At 33.9% G+C, this 25,238-nt stretch overlaps 1 protein-coding gene across 2 annotated transcripts in view; it reads left to right on the top strand.

Moving 5' to 3' along the window:
• Positions 1 to 23,304, top strand: part of SCN9A (sodium voltage-gated channel alpha subunit 9) — a 180,535-nt gene extending 157,231 nt beyond the window's left edge. For both annotated transcript variants that reach the window (XM_015110280.3, XM_028830806.2), the window contains 4 exons: positions 84 to 221; positions 18,176 to 18,280; positions 18,415 to 18,685; positions 22,040 to 23,304. In XM_015110280.3, the coding sequence (XP_014965766.2) occupies positions 84 to 221; positions 18,176 to 18,280; positions 18,415 to 18,685; positions 22,040 to 23,232 (1,707 nt within the window). In that variant the 3' untranslated portion in view covers positions 23,233 to 23,304. The remainder of the gene's footprint in view (positions 1 to 83; positions 222 to 18,175; positions 18,281 to 18,414; positions 18,686 to 22,039) is intronic.
• The last annotated feature ends 1,934 nt before the right edge of the window (positions 23,305 to 25,238 follow it).

Here is a 25,238-nt window from a genome sequence, read left to right as displayed (position 1 = left end):
TTGAATTACCTTGTCAGACCATGTGAAAAAGAAAATGAGGAATGTTATTGTCTATATAATGCTAACTTTTGTAAATTTTATAGGTAGACAAGCAGCCCAAATATGAATATAGCCTCTACATGTATATTTATTTTGTCATCTTTATCATCTTTGGGTCATTCTTCACTTTGAACTTGTTCATTGGTGTCATCATAGATAATTTCAACCAACAGAAAAAGAAGATAAGTATTTCAAATATTTTTCATTGCAATGAAAGGGATGAACAATTATTTTCCAAAAAAGATAATGTAAAGTTTAATTTGATATCAATTCATGATTAGTTTTATTAGAACTTCATTTATTTTTCAAATAATTGACTAGTATACAATTACAAATATACTTAATCTCATTCATTTTTGCACAGAAAACAATTTTCTAAATAATAGGTTCTGGCTAACCTATGATTTAGGTTAAACCCATAGGTTTTGAGCAATATATCAACTATTCTGTTTTTTCCAATGTTTCCTATAGAGGATTGAATAATTTTAAAAAATCAATACACTATTTATTCAAAACACATTTTATAAGTAGCTATTTATTTTATTCTGTGTGATACATACTGGGTTGGAGCTTGGGGGAGACCAACATAAGATAGGGTTCCTGAGCTCAAGGAGTTTATATCGTAGCAGAATAAGTAATACAGGTACTGAAAATTAAGATTTGATGAATACTGTAATTTGGGCAATCTTCTGAAATTTTTAATTAATTAATCTTCACATCAACTGTATTAGTTTCTTTGACCTGTGAGAACAGGATAATACAAACCTGATGACTTAAAACCAGAGAAATGTATTCTCTCACACTTTTGGAGGTTAGAAGTCCAAATTCAAAGTGTCAGCAGGTCCATGTTCTCTTTAAAGCCTCTAAGGAAGTACATTTTATTGCATCTTCCAACTTTTGGTAGCCCAGGTGTTTCTTGGTTTATGGCAACAGAACTCCAATCTCTCCCTTTTTAGTGACATGCCATTTTCCCTCTGCGTGTGTTTCTCCTCTACTAGTAAGGATGTCCGTCACACTGGATTAAGAGTCAACTCCACTCCAGTATGACTTCATCTTAATTACATCTTCAATGACATTATTTTCAAATAAGGTCACATTCTGAAGTGCTAAGGCTTAGGACTTATATGTACCTTCTTGGGGCACACAATTCAACCCATAACATCAATCACAAAAAGTATTATTACAGAGTCTATTTCATAAATGAGGAAAGGCACAGAGAGATTAAGTGACTTACCCAAGGTCATATATCGAGTATGTGATGAAGGTTAGATAGAGTCAGTAGTAAATTCGATGTATCTTGTACTCTATTACTTTAGACTCTCTACTATGCTCTATCCCCAAATACTATAATAATGATAAATACAATAAGAAAAATTAGCAAGAACAAAAAATGTACATGACAGTCGGAATAAAAATAGATGCTGCTATAGAATAGTTTATGAAATATGTGACAATTGAGAAGGCTTTGGAAGATGGGTAAGAAGATATGCAGCAACTGAGAGGCAAAAGAATGGCTAACCCACATGGAGGGAAACAGAAATGAGTGAGGAAATGAATTGTGTTGATAAAAGAGGCAACAATTCAGGGGGGATAGCAATGCCTTCAGTTTTGAAGAAATTTAAGATTTGGAGAAATAGTAAAAGATGAGGTTTTGACCTGCTTGAGAGTAGATATAAAAAGCCATATTAGACCTTTTTTAGTAGCAGCTGGTGTTTCATTCATATATGTTGAGTAGGGAAGAACATGGAAGCAGGAGATTGATGTTTATTAAGACTCAATGATATGTCAGATCCTGTGTAAAATACTTCTAATGTAATTGTAGTCAAATTTTACAACAAATCCAAAGGACATAGAATCCTCATTTAACCTCTCAGAAAAATTTTCTTATTTGCACATGGCCTGACAGCTAAAACGTAGTTTCATTATGGATCTAGCTCCAGAATTGCTTTTTCTAGAGTCTGAGACAGAGCTTTAAAAAAAAATTAATCTAGCAGCGATGCCCGACATGACTAGGGAAAGACCAAAGACTATTTCAGACCCTGCTTGACCTGCCACCTGGCCCATACTTACTCTCCAAATTAGTCCTGTGTGGCAATGGAGAATAGGAAATATATTCCATTAAAACATTTTAGAGGGTAGAATCTACAGTATTGCTTGTGATTTGCAAGAGATAAAGGAGTCTAACTGTGGAGTTTCTTCTCAACTAACTGAGATACTCTGGTTGTAGTACCACCTATACAAAAAGAGACCTTTGGAGACTAATGGTAGAATTACAAGAGAATAATCATTTCGGGTACTGGCTTAGCATCTAACAAGACAGATGTACATGTATGGAAATGTCATTAGTGTGTGTGATTGACTATTCACACGTAGACAAAAATTTAGTAAATACTGCATTATTTACCCTGACGTTTCCAAATACAGATGTTTATTTTTAAAGAGTTTTAAATCTCATGTTCCATTTTACATTTTATAAAGTATACCCTGATTTTCAATTGATTTTTCTCAACTTAAGCATTATATATACATACATTTAATATATAAGCACACACAAGTAATTCCTCAGTCTTCCCTGCATAGGATAAATTAAATGCATCTAGAAAGAGCAGTATGAGTATGAATAAAACAGCCAAAGTCCAATTGACTTTAATCTTCCTGCTTGTTAATGTTATTCTTACAACATTTCTACTGCAGGAAGTAAAATAGAATGGGTTGATACTATCACCACTAAAGTCAGGAAAGAGTTACTGATTTAGAAGCATCAAAAACTCATATCCCCTATCATTCTTGCAGTATTTCATCTTGAAATCTAAGTATAGCTTTTATTTTCTGACCTTTTCTGAATGATTTAGAAATTCTTTCCACTCTTCCTTGAAAAAACATGACCAACACTTCAATTAGTTAACACATGCTATTAGAAGTAGGTAGTAGATGCTTTGTGATGAACTCATTTATTCGATAGAAGAAAAAAAATGAAAGTGGTATCCTTTTCTTTGCCTTTCCTATTTTTAATTATTGTGGTAAGGACACCTAATATGACATCTACCTGCTTAACACAATTTTTAAGTATACTATATATATATTGTTAACTATAGGCATGAAGTACCGCAGCAAGTCCATAGAACTTATTCATTTTGCATAATTGAAACTTTATTCCTGTTGAATAGCAATTCTCCATTTCACTATCCTTTCATGCCCTGGCAATCACCATTCTTCTCTCTGTTTCCATGAGTTTGACTATTTTAGTTACTTCATAGAAGTGGAATTATGAAATATTTTTTCTGTGACTTCATTTAGCATAAATTTCTCCAGGTTCCTTCAAGTTGTTGCATATGGCAGGATTTCCTTTTTTATAAGGCTGAATACTGTGTGTGTGTGTGTGTGTGTGTGCGCACACACACACGCACACACATGCAGGTATACAAATATCACATTTTCTATCCCATCATTCATCAATGGACATTTAGGTCATTTTCTTATTTGGATATAATGAGTAGTGCTGAAATGAACACGGAAGTGTGGCCTCTGAGATCCTGAGTTCAAATTTTTAAAATATGCTCAGATGTGGCATTGCTAGATCATATGGTAGTTATATTTTTAATTTTTTCAGGAAGTTTCATACTGTTTTCTATGGCAGCTACATCATTTTACATTCCAACAATATACAAGGGTTCTAATTTCTCCATATCCTTGCCAACACCTATTATCTTTTGATTTGGGTGGTTTTTGGTTTTGTTTTTGGTAATAGCCATCCTAGCAGGTGTGAGATGATATCCCATTACAATTTCTGTTTGTTTGTTTTTGAAGGAGTCTCACTGTGTCACGAGGCTGGAGTGGAGTGGCGTGATCTTGGCTCACTGCAACCTCCGACTCCTGCCTCAGCCTCCCAAGTAGCTGGGACTATAGGCACGTGCCACCATGCCCAGCTAATTTTTGTATTTTTAGTAGAGATGGGGTTTTACCATGTTGGCCAGGATGGTCTTGATTTCCTGACCTCATGATCCACCCGCCTTGGCCTCCCAAAGTGCTGGGATAACAGGCATGAGCCACTGCACCCAGTCCTCATTACAGTTATTTGAATTTTCTGATGATTAGTGATATTGAACATCTTTTCATATACCTGTTGGCCATTTGTATGCCTTCTTAAGTTGTAGGAGTTCCTTATATATTTTGGATATTAACCATTTATTAGATATATAGTTTGGAAATATTTTCTCCTATTCTGTAGGTTGCTTTTTCACCCTCTTGATTGCTTCCTTTTTTTTTTTTTTTTTTTTTTTTTTTTTACCAAAGCTTTTTAGTTTGATATGGTCTCCCTTGTCTATTTTTGCTTTTGTTGGTTGAATTTTTGAGTCATTTCCAAGAAATCATTGTCAAGATCAGTATCATGAAGCTTTCCTGCTATGTTTTCTTCTAGGAGTTTTACAGTTTTCAGGTCTTAGGTTTAAATGTTTAATCTATTTTGAGTTGATTTTTGTGTATGGTATAAGAAAAGAATTCAATTTTATTTTTTATATGTGAATATCCAGTTTTCCCAACATCATTTGTTGAGTGGCGTCTTTTCTATTGTGTATTCTTGGCACCCCTGTTGAATACGAGTTAACTATTTATGCATGGGTTTATTTCTGAGATCTCTATCCTGTTTCATTGGCCCATATATTTGTTTTATGCCAGGACCATACTATTTTAATTGTTGTAGTTTTGTTATATATTTTGAAATGAGGACCTATGGGGACTGGGTGCAGTGGCTCATGCTTATAATCACAGCAACTGGGGAGGCTAAGACTGGAGGATCACTTGTGGCGGAGAGTTTGAGACCAGCCTGGGAAAGATAGAAAGACTCCTTCTCTACAAAGATATTTAAAAATTAGCCAGGCATGATGGCACACACCTATACTCCTAGCTACTTAGGAGCCTAAGGTAGGAGGATCACTCAAGCCCAAGAATATGAAGCTGCAGTGAGCTATGATCATGCCACTGTACTCTGGCCTGGGCAACAGGGTAAGATCTTATGTCTCCGTAAATAAATAAATAAATAATAAATGAGAAAATGTGATTCATCCATTTTGTTCTTTTTTCTTAAGATTGCTTTGGCTATTCAGAGTCTTTTGTAGTTCCATGTGAATTTTAGGATTTTTTTTTAAATTTTAGTAAATAATGCTGTTGGGATTTTGATATGGACTGTATTGAATTCACAGATCACTTAGGGTAGTGTGGGCATTTTAACAATATTAAGTCATTTAATTCATGAGTACCAGATCTTTCTATTTATTTGTGTCTTCTTTAATTTCTTTCATGAACATTTTATAGTTTTCAGTGCGTACATTTTCAATGCCTTAGTTAAGCATATCCTAAGTATTTTATTTATTTTGATGCTATCATAAATGGGATTTCTTTTTTAATTTTCTTTTCAGATTATTGTTAGTGTATAGAAACACAGGTGATTTTTGTATGTTGATTTTATATCCTTCAACATTTAGTAAATTTGTTTATTAGTTCTAACAGATTTTCCTGACGTGTGGAGTCTTTAGGGTATTCTCCATATAAGATAATGTCATCTGTAAGCACTTTTTTCTTTCAGGTTGGGATGTCTTTTACTTGTTTTTCTTGCTTAATTTCTCCGGCTAGGACTTCTAGTGCTTTATTAAATACAAGTGGCAAGAGTAGGCATATTTGTCTTATTCCTAATCTTACAGGAAAGTTTTTCAGTTTTTCACCATTGAATATGATGTTAGCTGTGGGATTTTCATGTAGTCTTTGTTATCATGAGGTAAATTTCCTCTGTTCTCATCCATTTGTGCTACTATAACAGAACATCACAGACTGGGTAATTTATTATGATCACAAACCTTATGGGATCACAGTACTGGAGAATGGAAAATTCATGATTGAGGGGCTGGTGAGGTCTTATTTGTTGTGTCATAACGTGCTGTAAGGTATCACATGGCACAAAGAGAGAATAAGTGAGAAAAGGGGGCAGTACCTGCCTGTTTATAATGAACCCAATCCTGAGATAACAGCATTAATGCATTTAAAAGGGTAAAATTCTCATAACTTAAATACCTCTTAAAGGTCCCACTTCCCGATTCTGTCATGATGTCAATTAAATTGCAACATGAGTTTTGGAGGGGACAAACGTTCAAGTTATAGCAACTTCTATACCTAGCTTTTGTTTTCTTTTTTAGCTTTTACCATGAAAGGGTGTTGAAATTTGTCAAATGCTTCTTCTGAATCTCTTTTGATGATCATGTGATTTTTATCCTTCTCAGATCATGTGGTGTATCACATTATTTGATCTGCATATGTTGAACCATCCTTGCTTGCTGTCGTAAATGGGATTTCTTTCTTAATTTTCTTTTCAGATTATTGTTAGTGTATAGAAACTCAGGTGATTTTTGTATGTTGATTTTATATCCTTCAACATTTAGTAAATTTGTTTATTAGGAATAACTCCCACTTGGTCATAGTACATGATCATTTAATGAGCTGTTGCATTCAGTTTGCTAATATTTTGATGAAGTTATTTGCATCTATGTTCATCAGGGATCTTGCCCTGTAGTATGCTTTTTTCTTTCTAAAAATTTGCTCATTTATAATTGACAAAAACTGTGTTTATTAATGGGGTACAAAACAATGTTTTGATCTATATAAACATTGTAGAAAGATTCAATCACGCTAATTAACATAACCATCACATCACCCACTTATCATTTTTTTGTGGTAAGAAAGTTAAAAAGTTATTCTTTTAGCAATTTTGAAATATACAATACATTTATTTTTTTCATTTCCTAATGTGTGACTTTTTTGACTTTTAAGTTCAGGGCTACATGTACAGGATGTGCAGGCTTATTACATAGGTAAACGTGTCATGAGGGTTTGTTGTACAGATTATTTCATCACTGAGGTATTAATCCCAGTATGCATTGGTTATTTTTCCTGATCCTCTCCCTTCTCCCACCCTTCATCCTCCAATAGGCACCAGTGTGCGTTGTTCCCCTTTATGTGTCCATGTGTTCTCATCATTTAGCTCCCACTTATAAGTGAGAACATGTGGTATTTGGTTTTCTGTTGCTACCTTAGTTTGCTAATGAAAATGGCCTCCAGCTCCATTCATGTCCCTGCAAAGGATATGATCTCGTTCTTTTTAATGGCTGCATAGTATTACATGGTATGTATTTACCACATTGTCCTTATCCAGTCTATCATTGATGGTCATTTGAGGTGATTCCATGTCTTTGCCATTGTGAATAGTGCTCCAATAAACATATGTGTGCATGTGTCTTTATAATAGAGCAATGTATTTCCTTTTAAGCATATACCCAGTAATGGGATTGCTGGGTTGAATGGTATTTCCGTCTTTAGGTTTTGAGGAATTGCCACAGAGTCTTCCATTATAGTTGAATTAATTTACACTCCCATCAACAGTGTGTTAGCATTCTTTTTTTCTCCACACCCTCGCCAGCATCTGTGATTTTTGATCTTTTTAATAATAGCCATTCTGACTGGTGTAAGATAGTATCTCATTGTGGTTTTGATTTGCATTTCTCTAATGATCAGTAACGTTGAGCTTTTTTTCATATGCTTGTTGGTTGCATGTGTGTCTTCTTTTCAGAAGTGTCTGTTCATGTCCTTTGCCCACTTTTTAACAACCATGGGGTTGTTTATTTCTTGTAAACTTGTTTAAGTTCCTTATAGATTCTGGATATTAGACCTTTGTCAGATGCATAGTCTGCAAAAATTTTCTCCCATTCTGTAAACTGTCTGCTTACTCTATTGATAGTTTCTTTTGCTGGCAGAAGCTCTTTAGTTTAATTAGATCCCATTTGTTAATTTTTGTTTTTGTTGCAGTTGCTTTTGGTGTCTTCATCATGAAATCCTTGCCCATGCCTATGTACTGAATGGTATTGCCTAGATTGTCTTCCAGGGTTTTTACAGTTTTAGATTTTACATTTAAGTCTTTAATCCATCTTGAGATTTATTCCTCTACTCTAAATGAAAACTGTACACCCTTTGATCAACATTTCTCCTTTCTTCACATCCTCTTCCTCCAGTCCTATGATAACCACCTTTATACACTGTTTCTGTGATGTTGACTTTTTAAAATTGTACGTGTAAGTGAGATCATATGATATTTATCTTTCTGTACCTGGCTAATTTTGCTTAGCATAACATCCTTTAGTTGCATTCATGTTGGGATGAATGACAAAATTTGTTCTTTTGAAGTTTTGTATAGTAGTCCACTGTGCATACCTATCACATTTTCTTTATTCATTCACCTGTTGATGGGTACAGGTTGTGTCTATGGGTTAGTGCAAAAGTAATTGTGGTTTTTGCCATTATTTTAATTGCAGCAAAAGTAATGGTAAAAACTGCAATTACATTTGCAGCAACCTAATATGTCTTGGTTCTCATAAATAATGCTGAAATGAACACGGGAGTGCAGGTATACCTTTGACATAAGGATTTTAATTCCGCTAAAGGAATTAAATATATACTACTATGTACCTAGAAGTGGAATTGCTGAATTATATGGTAATTGTATTTGTTTTTGGAACTTCCATGCTATTTTTCTCAAACAGCTATCGTAATTTACATTTTCACTAACAATGTATAAGGGTTCCTTTTTCTCCACATCATCATCAACACTTGTTATCATTTGTCTTTTTGATAATAGCCATTCTAAGAGGTGTGAGGTAATATTTCATTGAGATTTTAATTTGCATTTTCCTGATGATCAGAGATGTTGAGTATTTTTTAATATATCTATTGGTCATTCATATATCTTCTTTTAAGAATGTCTGTTCAGATTATTTGCCCATTCTTCAATTGGTTTATTGATTTTCTAGGTGTTGAGTTGTTTGAGTTTCTTGCATATGTTAGATATTAGCCCTTTATCCGATGTATGGTTTGCAGATATTTTATTTCAATCCATGAGCTCTCTCTCTCCACTCTGTTAATTGTTTTGTTTGCTGTAAAGAACGTTTTTAGTTTGATCTAATCCAACTTGTCTCTCGTTATCTTTTGTTACCTGTGCTTTGAGAGTCCTAGCCAAGAAATCCTTGCCCAGACAAAAGTCATAGAGCTTTTCTTTTATGTTTCCTTCTAGTAGCATTATAGTTTCATTTCTTATATTTAATACTTTTACTTGTTTGGATTTTTTTAAAATGTGGTATTATAAAAGGGTCCAATTTCATTCTTTTGCATAAGGAATATTCAGTTTTCCCAACACCATTTATTGAAGAGATCGCCCTTTCCCCCATTGTTTATTCTTTGCACCTTTGTTGAAAATCAATTGACTATAAATAATTGGGTTTATTTCTGGGCTTTTTCTCCTGTTCCATTAGCCAATATATCTGTGTGTATGTCAATACCATCGCTTTTTATTTTGAAATGAGAGAATATTGTACCTCCAGCTTTGTTCTTTTTGCTCAGATTGCTTTGGCCATTTGGCATCTTTTTTAGTTTATTCAAATTTTAGCATTTTTGACTATTTCTGTGAAAACTGACATTAGAATTTTGATAGAGATTGCATTCATTTTAACAATATTAGTTCTTCCAACACATGAACATGAAATATATTACAATTGATTTGTCTTCCTCAGTTGTTTTTTTTTTTTTTTTTTTTTAAATCAAGGTATAGTTTTCAGTATACAGATCTTTGACCTTCCTGGTTAAATTTACTTCAAAGTATTTTATTTATTTATTTTGATGCTGTTTTAAATAGGATTAATTTCTTAATTTCTTTGTTGGAAACCTCATTGTTAATGTATAGAAATATTACTGATTTTTCTATGTTGATTTTGCAAACTGCACTTTACTGAATTTATGTATCAGTTTTAACAGTTCTCAGTACAGTGTTCAGAGTTTTCTACATATAAGATCATGTCATTAGCAAACAGAGATAATTTTATTTCTTGTTTTCTTACATGGATGTCTTTTATTTCTTTTTCTTGCCTAATTGCTATGGATGGGACTTCTAGTACTATGTCAAAAAGAAGTAGTAACAGTCAATATCCTTGTCTTGTTCCTGATCTTAGAAGAAAAGCTCCCAACTTTTCACAGTTTTTGTATAATATTAGCTGTGGGCTTGTCATATATGGCTTTATTTTGTTAAGGTACATTCCTTCCATATCTATTTTTTGAGATTTTCTTATGAACATATGCTAGATTTTATCAAATGCTTTGTCTGCATCTAGTAAGATGATCATATGATGTTTGTTCTTATTTTGTTAATGTAGCATATCACATTTATTGATTTATGCATGTTTAACCATTTTTGCATCCCTCAGATAAATCCCAAATAATCATGGTGACTGATTTTTTAAGTGTGCTAGGGAATTCAGTTTGCTAATATTTTATTGAGGATTTTTGGATCTATGTTCATCAAGAATATTGGCCTGCAGTTTTCTTTTCTGGTAGTATACTCTTATGGTTTTCGTATCAGTGTAATGCTGTCCTCATAAAATGAGTTTGACCTCCTCTTCAATTTTTGGAAGAATTTGAGAAGAATTCATATTACTTCTTTAAATAGAATCCATTGGGCCGGGCGCGGTGGCTCACGCCTGTAATCCCAGCACTTTGGGAGGCCGAGGCGGGCGGATCACGAGGTCAGGAGATCGAGACCATCCTGGCTAACACGGTGAAACCCCGTCTCTACTAAAATACAAAAAATTAGCCGGGCGCGGTGGCGGGCGCCTGTAGTCCCAGCTACTCGGGAGGCTGAGGCAGGAGAATGGCGTGAACCCGGGAGGCGGAGCTTGCAGTGAGCCGAGATGGTGCCACTGCACTCCAGCCTGGGTGACAGAGTGAAGACTCCGCCTCAAAAAAATAAATAAATAAATAAATAAATAAATAGAATTCACCAGTGACCTTTTCCTTTTTTTTTTTTTTTTTTTTTGATTGGAGACTTAATTTGTTACTGATCTATTTTCTTTATCTAGTATTGGTTTGTTCAGATGTAATATTTCTTGCTGATTTAGTCTTGGTAGGTTGCATGTTTCTAAAGATTAGTTCATTTCTTCTAGGTTATTCAGTTTGATGGTGTATGGTTGTTCACAGTAATAGTTTATGATTCCTTGTATGTATGTGTTATCAGTGTTAGTCTCCCTTCTTTCATTTCAGATGTTGTTTGAGTTGTCTTTTTTCCCTTTGTTAGTCTAGTTAAAGGTTTTTCAATTTTCTTTTTTCAAAAAAACAACTTTTTAGTATTTGCTTTGTTTATTTCTATCCTTATCTTTGTTATTTTCTTCCTTCTGCAAAGTTTGGGGATATTTTGTTCTTCTTTTTCTAATCACTAAGATGTAATATTAGGTTGTTTATTTGAGATTGTCCTTCTTTCTTTAATGTAGGCAATTATTACTACCAATTTTTCTCTCAGTGCTTCTTTTTCTACATTCCATACTATTTGTTATCTTGTGTTTCCATTGTCATTGATCTCAAAATATTTTCTGCTTTTCCATATAATTTTCTCTTTGACCCATTGGCTCTTCAGGAGCATGTCGTTTAATTTCCACATAATTATGAGTTGTTCAAGGTTATTCCTCTTATTGACTTCTAGTTTCATGTCATCGTGAACAGAAAAGGTACTCGATATGATTTTAATCTTCTTAAATTTGTTAAAGCTTGTTTTGTGGCCTAACATGTGATCTATCCTGGAGAGTGTTTCATGTGATTTGAGAAGAATTTGTATTTTGTTGCTGTTGGATGAACTCTTCTATAAATATCTGTTAGGTCCATTGGATTAAAGTGTAGTTCATGCCTTCCTGTAATGAGAGACTGCAGAAATTATGTCAGGAGTAAGCCAGGGAAGAAGTCACTCTCCTATTCTTGGTGGTAGAGACCTTCCACCTCTATTAAAAGAAAGATTGTAGAGTTGGGATTGTCTCTGTAGGAAGCCAGGGAAGAAGGCTGGGCAATGCTATTCCTCTTGTTTAGGCTGAAGAAGGTTTATTCTTCATTTGCTATGTAGATTTCCAAGTACTGGAAGAGGCCAGAACCACAGGGAGCGGCTGGAAAATGTGCAGCCTAATGGTTTCTATGGGAAAGTTGGAAGATGGTCTGATCCCAGGAATTAAAGCTTCTGAAAGGGCTCAGGCAGTTCAACACCCCCCATTGTTCTTTGTACTTCAGAGAAAACTCCAATGGCTTATCTCTGCCATTTCACAAGCATGGTGATCTAAAAGCCAAACTCTGTTGCAGGGACTATAAAAGTTGGGTTCTACAAAATGGAAAACTAAGGCACTTATGAAGATGATTGTATAATATAGTTCATATCTTCTCTCTTTCCACTCTAGAAAAATCATTTTCTAGAAATAAATACGTTTCCTCAAATTAAAAAAAAAAAGGTTGTGTTCTATATGTGTGCTATAGCTTCTCAACCCTTGGGAAGCAGCTGCAAATTCAGTTTTCTTCCTAAATGTAAGGCACTGTGCTCAGGGTGGGGTTAGTGCATGAGTGTCTTTCCACTTTTTCTACACATTTTGATATGGATATTTTCTGTCCTCTGGTGTGTTTGAGTTTTTCTACTGGATTATGGGTTTCTCTGCAGAGAACTGATCCATATGTATGTAGATGTTTACTTGGTATGTCCGTGAGATAAAAAAAAATAGTCATAAGCCTCCTATTTCACAATGTTGTTAAGTCACTTCCTTCAAAAGTTGTAATTTTCTTTTCTTACGGTGTCTTTGTCTGGCTTTGGTATGAGAGTAATTCTGGCCCCATAAAATGACTTTCGAAGTGTTCTCTCCTCTTCAAATTTTTAAGAGTTTGAGAAGAATTAATGTTGATTCTTCTTTAAATGTTTGGTTAGACTTCTCCTGTGAAGCCATCTGGTCCTGTACATTTCTTTTTTGGGAGTTACTATTATTATTATTATTATTGGTTCAATCTGTAGCATATCCTGTGTGTTTGTTATCCATTTGGTCTATAGCGTTGTTCAAATCCACAGTTTGTTTATACATTCCATGTCTGGCTGTTCTGTTCATTATTGCAAGTCAAGTATTGATGTATCCTACTGTTATGGTATTGCTGTATGTTTATCCCTTCAAATCTGTCAATGATTGCTTTATGTATTTACATGCTTTGATGATGGATTCACATATATTTATAATTGTTATATCTTCTTGATGAATTAACTCTTTTATCTTATTTAATGACCTACTTTGTCTCTTGTGACAGTTTTTTTTTTTTTTTTACCTAATGTCTATTTTGGCTGATATAATTATAGTCAGTCCTCTGTGTCTGTGGGTTTTACATCATAGATTCAGTCAATGCTGATTGAAAACACTGTATTCATGGAATGTGAAATCCAGATACAGAGGGTCAATTTTTTTTATCCACAGGTCCTGCAGGGCTAACTGTGGGACTTAAGCATCCTCAATTTTGGTATCCCTTGGTGTTCCAGAACCATGACCCTGTAGATACTAAAGGACAACTGTATAGCCCCATTACTCTCTTTTGGTTACCGTTTGTACAGAATGTATCTTTTTTGACTGGGCACGGTGGCTCATACCTGTAATCCTAGCACTTTGGGAGGCCAAGGCAGGTGGATCACAAGGTCAGGAGATCAAGACCATCCTGGCTAACATGGTGAAACGCTGTCTCTACTAAAAACACACACACAAAAAATTAGCCAGGCGTGGTCGTGGGCGCCTGTTGTCCCAGCTACTCGGGAGGCTGAGGCAGGAGAATGGTGTGAACCTGGGAGGCAGAGCTTGCAGTGAGCTGAGATCGCACCACTGCACTCCAGACTGGGTGACAGAGTGAGACTCTGTCTCAAAAAAAAAAAGAAAGAAAAGAAAAAGAAAAACAGAATTTATCTTTTTTATCAATTAACTTTCAAACTATGTTTTCTTAAATTTGAAATGAGTATCTGGAAACAGCATATAACGATCTTGTTTTCATAAATCTATGCAGGCATTGTAGGTCTTTTCATTGGGAAGTTGATTCCATTTGTATTTGAAATAATCATTGGTAGCTAAGGACTTACTATTGCCTTTTTGTTGAATTTTTCTGTTTTGTAATTCTTTTTTCTGTCTATTTCTCTCTTGACTGTCTTCTTTTGTGATTGGTTGATATTTTACTGTGATATGCTATGATTTCTGATTTCTCTTTTTTATTTCTGTATTTTTACATGGATTTTCCATGTAAAAATATACATAGTCTACTTTAAGCTGATAACTTACACAATCACAAATATAATAGTCTACTTTAAGCTGATAACTTAAATCATGTACCAAAAATCTTTACTTTTAATACCTCCCTCACACTTTTTGTTATAAATGTCACAATTTACATCTTTTTATAATGTGTTTCTACAAACATATTTTTGTAATTTTAATTATTCTTAATTATTTTGACATATAACTTTTATATTAGAATTATAAATGATTTACATAATACTATTTAGAAAAAATAATAGCCTGACTTACAGAATATCTTCCACCTAGGTTTTAAAGGGGTGCATTTTGCACAAGGCCTATATAAGCTATAGGGAAACAAAACACCCACACAAGTTTCTCTATTGAGGTAATTCATAATCTTCTATTAGTTTTATCCCACTCTTCATCATATTGACAACCAGGGTATCATTAGGGGAAAACAAAATCTATTACTTTGATTTTCTCCTCTAAGTTAGAGTTTTCTCCTCTGCAGAAGTTTTTCTGCAGCTTCTTCTGTTAAGTTCTTGGCAAGCTGTAATATTCAGTCCCCATTAATGAACAATAAAGGATCTGGGCTTCTCTTGACATTGACATGAAGTCTCTCTCTCTCATGCCTTTCCAGTAGGTGAGATGAATATGAAAATTACATAAAGACTGCATATTAAATAGAGGAAAGCTGAGTTAAAACAGTCTAAGGTGGCTGAATATGGTGGCTCATGCCTGTAATCCCAGCACTTTGGGAGGCAAAGGCAGGCAGATCACTTGAGGCCAGGAGTTGGAAACCAGACCAGCCAACATGGCGAAACTCTATCTCTACTAAAAATACAAAAATTAGCCTGGTGTGGTGGCATGCACCTGTAATCCCAGCTACTTGGGAGGCTGAGACATGAGAATCACTTGAACCCAGGAGGTGGAGGTTGCAGTGGGCCAAGATGGTGGCACTGCACTCCAGCCTGTGCCTCAGAGCAAGACTCCATCAAAAACAGCAGCAACAACAAGAACACTCTAAGGCAGAAAGGGAAGTCTGGTTAACATTAGGTATTTGATGAATAAGAAAATTCAGTATAATAGGAAGCTTCCCATTCAATAGCAAACCGAAATAAATAAATAAATGAATAAATAAATAAATAAATAAGAGAAAGCTGAATATTACCAAATCCAAGAGAATAAAGGGAAACCATAACCAGATCATCTTTAACTCCAGCACCCTGCAAGTTAAGTAATGATCTCAGAACTAGAAATCCTTGAAAATAAATTCTTAATTATATGGATTATACTAATTTATGCTGTGACTAAAAAAGATGTAATTACAGATCAATGTAGAATATACATAAATCTGTAAAACTTACAGATAATTTAAGAAATTAGCAGAGAATGAAGGGAGCAACTGAAGCTTCTAGCCCTCTTTGTGAGATTTAGGCTTTTCCAGTCAAAAACCTCATTTAGATGTTATGTTATTTTGTGTTGATTTTAAAAGTTATATTTTCTTTTACATAATTAATTGGAAAGTCCTTCAGTTTGGGTCTGATAATTGATAACTTCCTCAGTACCCAGAAATCTATCAAGCATAATGTTGACATCCAATAAAGTGTTTATGTTGAAATCCTTTATTTAGAATTAAAAAGGTAGTCAAAGAGTTTCTTGAAACAGAGATATAGAAATGTATATTATCTTTTTAGTTTATATTCATTTTTCTGTAAAGGAATAATGGCATATTAAAATGAATATAAAATTAATACAATTTTGGTTATTGTATGTAGCCCCTATTCTTTTTTGTTGTTATACTTTAAGTTCTAGGGTACATGTGCACAATGTGCAGGTTTGTTACATACGTATACGTGTACCATGTTGGTTTGGTGCACCCATCAACTTGTCATTTACATTAGGTATTTCTCCTAACGCAATCCCTCCCACAGATCCCAACCCCCCAGCAGGCCCCGGTGTGTGATATTCCCCTTCCTGTGTCCTTGTGTTCTCATTGTTCAACTCCCACTTATGAGTGAGAACATGCAGAGTTTGATTTTCCATCCTTGTGATATTTTGCTGAGAATGTTGGTTTCCAGCTTCATTCATGTCCCTGCAAAGGACATGAACTCATCATTTTTTATGGCTGCATAGTATTCCATGGTGTATATATGCCACATTTTCTTTATCCAGTCTATTATTGATGGACATTTGGGTTGGTTCCAAGTCTTTGCTATTGTGTATAGTGCTGCAATAAACATAAGTGTGTGTGTGTCTTTATAGTAGCATGATGTATAATCCTTTGGGTATATATCCAGTAATGAGATTGCTGGGTCAAATAGTATTACTAATTCTAGATCTTTGAGGGATCGCCACAGTGTCTTCCACAATGATTGAACTAATTTACACTCTCACCAACAGTGTAAAAGTGTTCCTATTTCTCCACATCCCCTCCAGCATCTGTTGTTTACTGACTTTAGTGATCGCCATTCTAATTGGCGTGAGATGGTATCTCATTGTGGTTTTGATTTGTCTTTCTCTGACAACCAGTGATGATGAACATTTTTTTCATAGGTCTGTTGGCTGCATAAATGCCTTCTTTTGAGAAGTGTCTGTTCATATCCTTTGCCCACTTTTTGATGGAGTTGTTTGTTTGTTTTCTTTTCTTGTAAATTTGTTTAAGTTCTTTGTGGATTCTGGATATTAGCCCTTTGTCAGATGGATAGATTGCAAAAATTTTCTCCCATTCAGTAGGTTGCCTGTTCACTCTGATGACAGTTTCTTTTGCTGTGTAGAAGCTCTTTGGTTTAATTAGATCCCATTTGTCTATTTTGGCTTTTGTTGTCATTGCTTTTAGTGTTTTACTCATGAAGTCTTTGCCCACGCCTATGTCCCTGAATGGCATTGCCTAGGGTTTCTTCTAAGGTTTTTATGGTTTTAGGTCTTACATTTAAGTCCTTAATCCATCTTGAGTTAATTTTTGTTTAAGGTGTAAGGAAGGGATCCAGTTTCAACTTTCTACATATGGCTAGCCAGTTTTCCCAGCACCATTTATTAAATAGGGAATCCTATCCCCATTCATCATTTTTGTCAGGTTTGTCCAAGATCAGATGGTTGTAGATGTGTGGTGCTATTTCTGAGGTCTCTGTTCTGTTCCATTGGTCTATATATCTGTTTTGGTACCGTACCATGCTGATTTGGTTACTGTAGCTTTTTAGCATAGTTTGAAGTCAGGTAGTGTGATGCCTCCAGCTTGGTTATTTTTGTTTGGGATTATCTTGGCTATGCAGGCTCTTTGTTGGCTCCACATGAAATTTAAAGTAGTTTTTTCCAATTCTGTGAAGAAAGTCAATGGGAGCTTGATGAGGATAGCATTGAATCTATAAATTACCTTGGGCAGTATGGCCATTTTCACGATATTGATTTTTCCTATCCATGAGCATGGAATATTCTTCCATTTGTTTGTGTCCTCTTTTATTTTGTTGAGCAGTAGTTTGTAGTTCTCCTTGAAGAGGTCCTTCACATCCCTTGTAAGTTGGATTCCTAGGTATTTTATTCTCTTTGTAGTAATTGTGAATGGGAGTTCACTCATGATTTGGCTCCCTATTCTTTATCAAAGTTCTGAATATTAGCCAAATCATCAAAGAGGATATTCATTACCTTTAATTCTTATAACTTTTCTTAGCAATAAAATTCATGGTAAGACAGCTAGCAGATAAAAAATGTACAAGTACATAGTTTAAAACAACACTGATTAGCACACCAAAAGAAAATTGAGCCAATCCTTGTTATATGTAATACAAATATTTTATATATGTACATTTAGCTGTGTTTGGAGACCCACGTTTCTACACATATATAATTATTTAAGACATAGTTTATGTATAGCTACCATGAACACAATAAAATACATTTTATTTCTATATTAACACATTTTAACCTATCTTAGTGATCTGTAGAAAGATCTAGACAATGATTCTGGTTTTAACTACATTTCTTTTTTGTTTCTTTACCTTGGAGGTCAAGACATCTTTATGACAGAAGAACAGAAGAAATACTACAATGCAATGAAAAAGCTGGGGTCCAAGAAGCCACAAAAGCCAATTCCTCGTCCAGGGGTAAAAAAAAATATGTATCTTTAGCATATAGATTTTCAAATTATTTCTAATTCATTTTTAATGCACATCTTTAATTTCTAGATACTACTTGAAAAATTTACTCTGCATTCAATATTATTCTCGTTTCTTTGCAGAACAAAATCCAAGGATGTATATTTGACCTAGTGACAAATCAAGCATTTGATATCAGTATCATGGTTCTTATCTGTCTCAACATGGTAACCATGATGGTAGAAAAGGAGGGTCAAAGTCCATATATGACTGACGTTTTATATTGGATAAATGTGGTTTTTATAATCCTTTTCACTGGAGAATGTGTGCTAAAACTGATCTCCCTCAGATACTACTACTTCACTATAGGATGGAATATTTTTGATTTTGTGGTTGTGATTATCTCCATTGTAGGTAAGAATATTTATTATTCAGATTTTATTTTTTGAGTAAAGCTACACTTCACTTATGCTCGAGGAAGTATATTCTGAATTCTTGAATGCAGATTTATTCTTGAGTAAGTCAGTATAATGAAAGAATGAAAAAATCCTAAAAAGCAGAATAAAAATATCTGTGTCTCTCATACTACAGTGTTTCTGGGTTTACGCTACAGGCCCCAAAGCCAAATATTTCTATCTGTTAGAAGGAAATTATACTTGTTGATATTTAGTTTCCAATATTACCTTTGCAAAGCTAGTTACCATGTTTATATATAGCTGTGTATATAGCTGTGTCTTGGAAAAACCAGTGTTGAATCTGAAATCACTTCTGGTTTTAGCACATGTGAGACTTGTCATTTGATTAATGATAATATCAATAGCCAGAATATCTGTGAATTTCTGAAAATTCTTCCAGAATTTAAAGTGAAGTTAAAGTCTCTAGAAATGCCAGTTTTATTTTTTAAGGCTTAATACTTCACAAGTGTATAAAATGCGAATCATTCCTCAACCAGCCATGGTCATGTCTGTGAATAACAGCACATGATTTTATACTTCCTACATATTCATTATCATGGCTGTTTTTCTATCTTCTTGGGGTTTTTTTCATTATTTTCACATATCTTGCAAAGTATTTTAGGATTGTATTTCTTTTTAGAATTATAAACTTTTAATAGAGATTATAGAGATTATTTACTACAAACTTAATCAACAGGTTATCAGTCTGAAAAGGTTAAAGGTTGCATAACTTAGACTCATAAAACTGAGTGCCACAGAACAGAATAAGCATTTAAAATCAATATTTTTGGAAAAGGATATTATCACCAGAAGTCACACCAAAATTGATATAGGAAAATCAATTAAAATTTAGATGAGAATTTCACACTAACAATAATAATTCTGAAAGCATTCCCATTAAGTCAGGGAAAAAAAGGTGTCCCTGTATCATCCCTGTTTTTAATAGTGTTGGCCAATGCAATTAGATAAGAAAACAAAGAGGTACATGTATCCAAACAATGGAGCAAACGATCCTTATCTTAATATAATGACCTTCTTCATATAATGAAAGAACTTCTTCATATAATGAATGACCTTCTTCATATAATGAGAGAATCAACTAAAAATAAATTCAATTAGAGTTGAAAAGGTACAAATTTTAAATTACATGTGCCAACACTAATAATCTTATACATGAAAAAAATAGAAAATCTGATTCACAATTGCAATAAAAATAAAGTAAATTATCTAACAATAACTTTATCATATGAGACTTCTGAAGAAAACTTTAGGATATAAAAGAAAGCTGAAATAATTGAAAGGATTATCATGTACTTAGATAAGCTTCTATCATTGTAATTAAGACTTTTTTATTTATTAATCTACAAGTTCAAGGAAAATATCAATGAGTCTTTTTATGCAGTGGGGGTAATAAATTGACAATAACAATGTAAGTCTAAATGATTCTAAATTCATCGGAAGAAAATTAGGGTGATAAGAGGTGGCTTATTCTGCAAAATATTAAGACTTATAATATTGATGTTAAGTAAAACTGTTCAAATACAAACGCTCAATGAGTTTGAAGAGAGAGTCCAAATTAAACTTTAATGTATAATTACCAATTTACTGAGTGAACGGATCACATGAATCAAAGTCTATAGTTAAAAAAAGAGATTCTAGTAGGAAATATGTGGAAATAGACATATAACCATATACTCTTATAGTCCTTTCTATTCATAACACAAATTTGTAAAGCTAAAAAAAAAACGAAGAAGAAATGACTGCACAAAAAAACAAAATATTCTTTGAGGAAAAAATCATCATAAATAAAAGGTTGAAAGACAAAAAATAGGGGAAATGTTTATGTAACAGTTAAGGCTGAGAAAGGATCAATACTTTAAATAGAAAATTGTTCTTATAAATTAATAAGAATATAGTAAAAATCCCAATAGACACATGGGAAAATACCAACTAAGCCAAAAACAGAAGTTAAAAACAACCAATAAGGATACAAAATGACAAAATACAAGACAAATTGTGGATTATTTTCACAAAAAATGCAAATAAATTACAATAGTAGATGTTTTCAAATGTCATGACCATTTTTTGGTAAAAAGTTATAAAGAAGAATGGTAGTACTCAATACTGGTGAACGTGTAAGGTATGAGCACATTCATATACTGCCATTAGAAATGTTAATTAGTACAGGCTTTCTGGAGATAGGTTCAGCTATATATAGTGTATTTATATATACACATACATACTATATATAGTATATATTATGTATATATATAGCATGTGTGTATATATATGGTATATGTGTATACATAGTATGTGTGTATTTATATAACTGTATATATGCTGTTGAAACAAGTTCTGTTAATATATTATTAAAACATACTCATGCAATTAGGAGAACATACCTATTTAGATATTCATTTCAGTAACAAAAATGGAAACAGTATAAGTGCTAGTCTTCAATCTGTGGTTATTTTAAGAGAGCATTATACCACTATAATAAGTTATTTTGTTGTCATTTTTATGAAACTATCTCCATGACACATAAATAAATTAAAATAGGTTACAGGCTGGGAACCATGGCTCATGCCTATAATCCCAGCACATTGGGAGGCCGAGGTGGGTGAAATCATTTGAAGTCAGAAGTTTGAGACCAGCCTGGCCAACATGGTGAAACCCGTCCCTACCAAAAATATAAAAATTAACCAGGTGTGGTGGCGCATGCCTGTAGTCCCAGCTACTCTGGAGGCTGAGGCTGGAGAATCACTTGATCTTGGGATGCGGAGATTGCAGTGAGCCAACATCACGCCACTGCACTCCAACTTTGGTGATAGAGCGAGACCCTGTCTTGAAAAATAAATAAAAAATAGGCTACAAAAAAAGCTTATATAACATGAATACATTTGTTTGTGTGTGTACATATGCTTGCACAGAAAAATGTCTGAAGTGATACTCAAAAAAATATTGATAATAGTTATTGTTGTTGACATTTCAGGTGGTTTATATTTTCTTTTAGCATTTAATGGTATTGGTTGAATTTTCTATGTGAGTAGGTATTATTCTTAAAATTTAAAACACTATTATGGAGGAAGAAAATGGCCCATGAACTTAGTAAAAAGGAGAAAATGTCAGAATGGTAATGTCAGTCATTTTTCTTTGGAATTGCTTAATCCTTTTTTAAGTAATTGCATTCAGTATAAAATAACTGTCTTGAATTCATAAGAAACGAGTTGACAGATAAAACTGTTTAGAGTCATCATTTTATGTAGCATAGCTATTTAGATATTTTATTTCTATTATTTTCCTCCACACATAGGTATGTTTCTAGCTGATTTGATTGAAACATATTTTGTGTCCCCTACCCTGTTCCGAGTGATCCGTCTTGCCAGGATTGGCCGAATCTTACGTCTAGTCAAAGGAGCAAAGGGGATCCGCACGCTGCTCTTTGCTTTGATGATGTCCCTTCCTGCATTGTTTAACATCGGCCTCTTGCTTTTCCTGGTCATGTTCATCTACGCCATCTTTGGGATGTCCAACTTTGCCTATGTTAAAAAGGAAGATGGAATTAATGACATGTTCAATTTTGAGACCTTTGGCAACAGTATGATTTGCCTGTTCCAAATTACAACCTCTGCTGGCTGGGATGGATTGCTAGCGCCTATTCTTAACAGTAAGCCACCTGACTGTGATCCAAAAAAAGTTCATCCTGGAAGTTCAGTTGAAGGAGACTGTGGTAACCCATCTGTTGGAATATTCTACTTTGTTAGTTATATCATCATTTCCTTCCTGGTTGTGGTGAACATGTACATTGCAGTCATACTGGAGAATTTTAGTGTTGCCACTGAAGAAAGTACTGAACCTCTGAGTGAGGATGACTTTGAGATGTTCTATGAAGTTTGGGAGAAGTTTGATCCAGATGCAACTCAGTTTATAGAATATAACAAGCTCTCTGATTTTGCAGCTGCCCTGGATCCTCCTCTTCTCATAGCAAAACCCAACAAAGTCCAACTCATTGCCATGGATCTGCCCATGGTCAGTGGTGACCGGATCCATTGTCTTGACATCTTATTTGCTTTTACAAAGCGTGTTTTGGGTGAGAGTGGGGAGATGGATTCTCTTCGTTCACAGATGGAAGAAAGGTTCATGTCTGCAAATCCTTCCAAAGTTTCCTATGAACCCATCACAACCACACTGAAACGGAAACAAGAGGATGTGTCTGCTACTGTCATTCAACGTGCTTATAGACGTTACCGCTTAAGGCAAAATGTCAAAAATATATCAAGTATATACATAAAAGATGGAGACAGAGATGATGATTTACTCAATAAAAAAGATATGGCTTTTGATAACGTTAATGAGAACTCAAGTCCAGAAAAAACAGATGCCACTTCATCCACCACCTCTCCACCTTCATATGATAGTGTAACAAAGCCAGACAAAGAGAAATATGAACAAGACAGAACAGAAAAGGAAGACAAAGGGAAAGACAGCAAAGAAAGCAAAAAATAGAACTTCATTTTTGATATATTGTTTACAGCCTGTGAAAGTGATTTATTTGTGTTAATAAAACTCTTTTGAGGAGGTCTATGCCAAAATCCTTTTTATCAAAATATTCTCAAAAGCAGTGCAGTCACTAACCCTGATTTCCTAAGAAAGGTGGGCAGCATTAGCAGATGGTTATTTTTGCACTGATGATTCTGTAAGAATCGTAAGAGAACTCTGTAGGAATTGTTGATTATAGTAAACAAAGGTGATTCAGTTTTTTGGTTTTCAATAAATCAGAAGACCACATAGAAAACTTTTACATCTGCCTTGTCATCTTTTCACAGGATTGTAATTATTCATATTTCCCATGTAAATAAACAACACACACACACACAGAAAAATCTATTATTTATCTATTATTTGAAAATCAACAAAAGTATTTTGCCTTGGCTTTGCAATGAGATGCTTGATAGAAGTAATGAACATTAGTAATGAATGTTTAGTTAAAATGCATTATTAGGGAGCTTGACTTTTTAGCAATGTACAGAGGTTATTCTATATATTGAGGTGCTTAAATTTATTCTACATTGCATTAGAACCAATTTATATGTGCCTATAAAATGCCATGGGATTAAAAATATATGTAGGCTATTCGTTTCTACAAATGCTTTTCATTCATCTTGACTCACATGCCAACAAGGATAATACTTACCTTTAGAGTATTGTGTTTCATAGCCTTTCTTCTTTCATATCCCTCTTTGTTCATAGAAAAACCACAGAACTTGAAAAATTATTCTAAGTACATATTACACTCCTCAAAAAATAAAGATAACTGAGAAAAAAAGTAATTGACGGAAGTTCTATTTGCTATTACTTATATAGCCTAACATTGGGCTGTGCTGCCCAAAATACTGATAATAGTCTCTTAAACTTTTGTCAAATTTTCCTGCTTTCTCATGCGGTATTGTTTAGTCATCCTTTAGCTGTAAGCAAAGTTGATGAAATCCTTCCTGATATGCAGTTAGTTGTTTGACCATGGTATATGTTTGAGCAGATAATAACCTTGGCACAGTATTTATTGCATCACTTGTATACAATCCTGTGTTTGGCAAGCTTTCAAGTCATATAATATGACAGACTTTCAACGCAGATATATGTGTTTAGTATGAATAAAAAAGCATTGAAATAGGGATTCTTTCCAACTCGCTCTCTTGCCACCAACTTACTTTCCTAAATTATGGAAGTAATCTTTTGGACCTACATACTTCTATGTATACAATGAGGAAGATGTCACCTTCTCCTTAAAATTCTATTATATGAAATATATTTTGCCTCAATCAACACAGTACCATGGGCTTCTAATTTATCAAGCACATATTCATTTTGCATTAGCTGTATACGTCTAGTTTTTTGAAAACACCTATTAACAGTACTTTGAAAAGAAATAACTGTAATGCTTTTTTTCATGAGTTTATTTCAGGAATATGAGATCTTTCTTCTATAAAGTCATTCATGCACAGGCAAAAGTTGAGCTACATAGATAGAACATAGTTTTATTTAGAAGATTTTTGTGGGAGGTTTTGAAGCGAATATATAAAACATCTTTCACTAATTTGCTTTTCATATTTAAAAAATAATAAATTACATTTATATAATAAATGTTTAAAGTACATATTTTTGTTGTTCTGAAAATTGAAAAAGAAAGGATTTAAATGTACTTATAGAAACAAACGGTTATGGTTAAAGAATGAGACAGGAAGTCTAGAATGTTTTTAAATTGTGATATATTTTACAACATCCGTTATGACTTTGAGACATTTGTTCTAATGTACATATAAAACTATATCTAGGGCTAAAGATTCTTTATACCATCTTAGGTTCATTCATCTTAGGTTATTTGAACCACTTTTTAATGTAATATGAAAGACAGCATGCAGTGTTTTCCGAGACTATATAGATCATTGCATCCCATACCTGCCACGCCTGTTGGAAATAGGTTTTGATAATTTAAGTAGGGACCTACAAAAAAT

This window comes from Macaca mulatta, chromosome 12, assembly GCF_049350105.2.
Source record: "Macaca mulatta isolate MMU2019108-1 chromosome 12, T2T-MMU8v2.0, whole genome shotgun sequence".
Lineage (NCBI taxonomy): Eukaryota > Metazoa > Chordata > Mammalia > Primates > Cercopithecidae > Macaca > Macaca mulatta.
The sequence above is the reverse complement of the archived record's forward strand: the minus strand, read 5'-3'. Positions and strand labels throughout refer to the sequence as shown.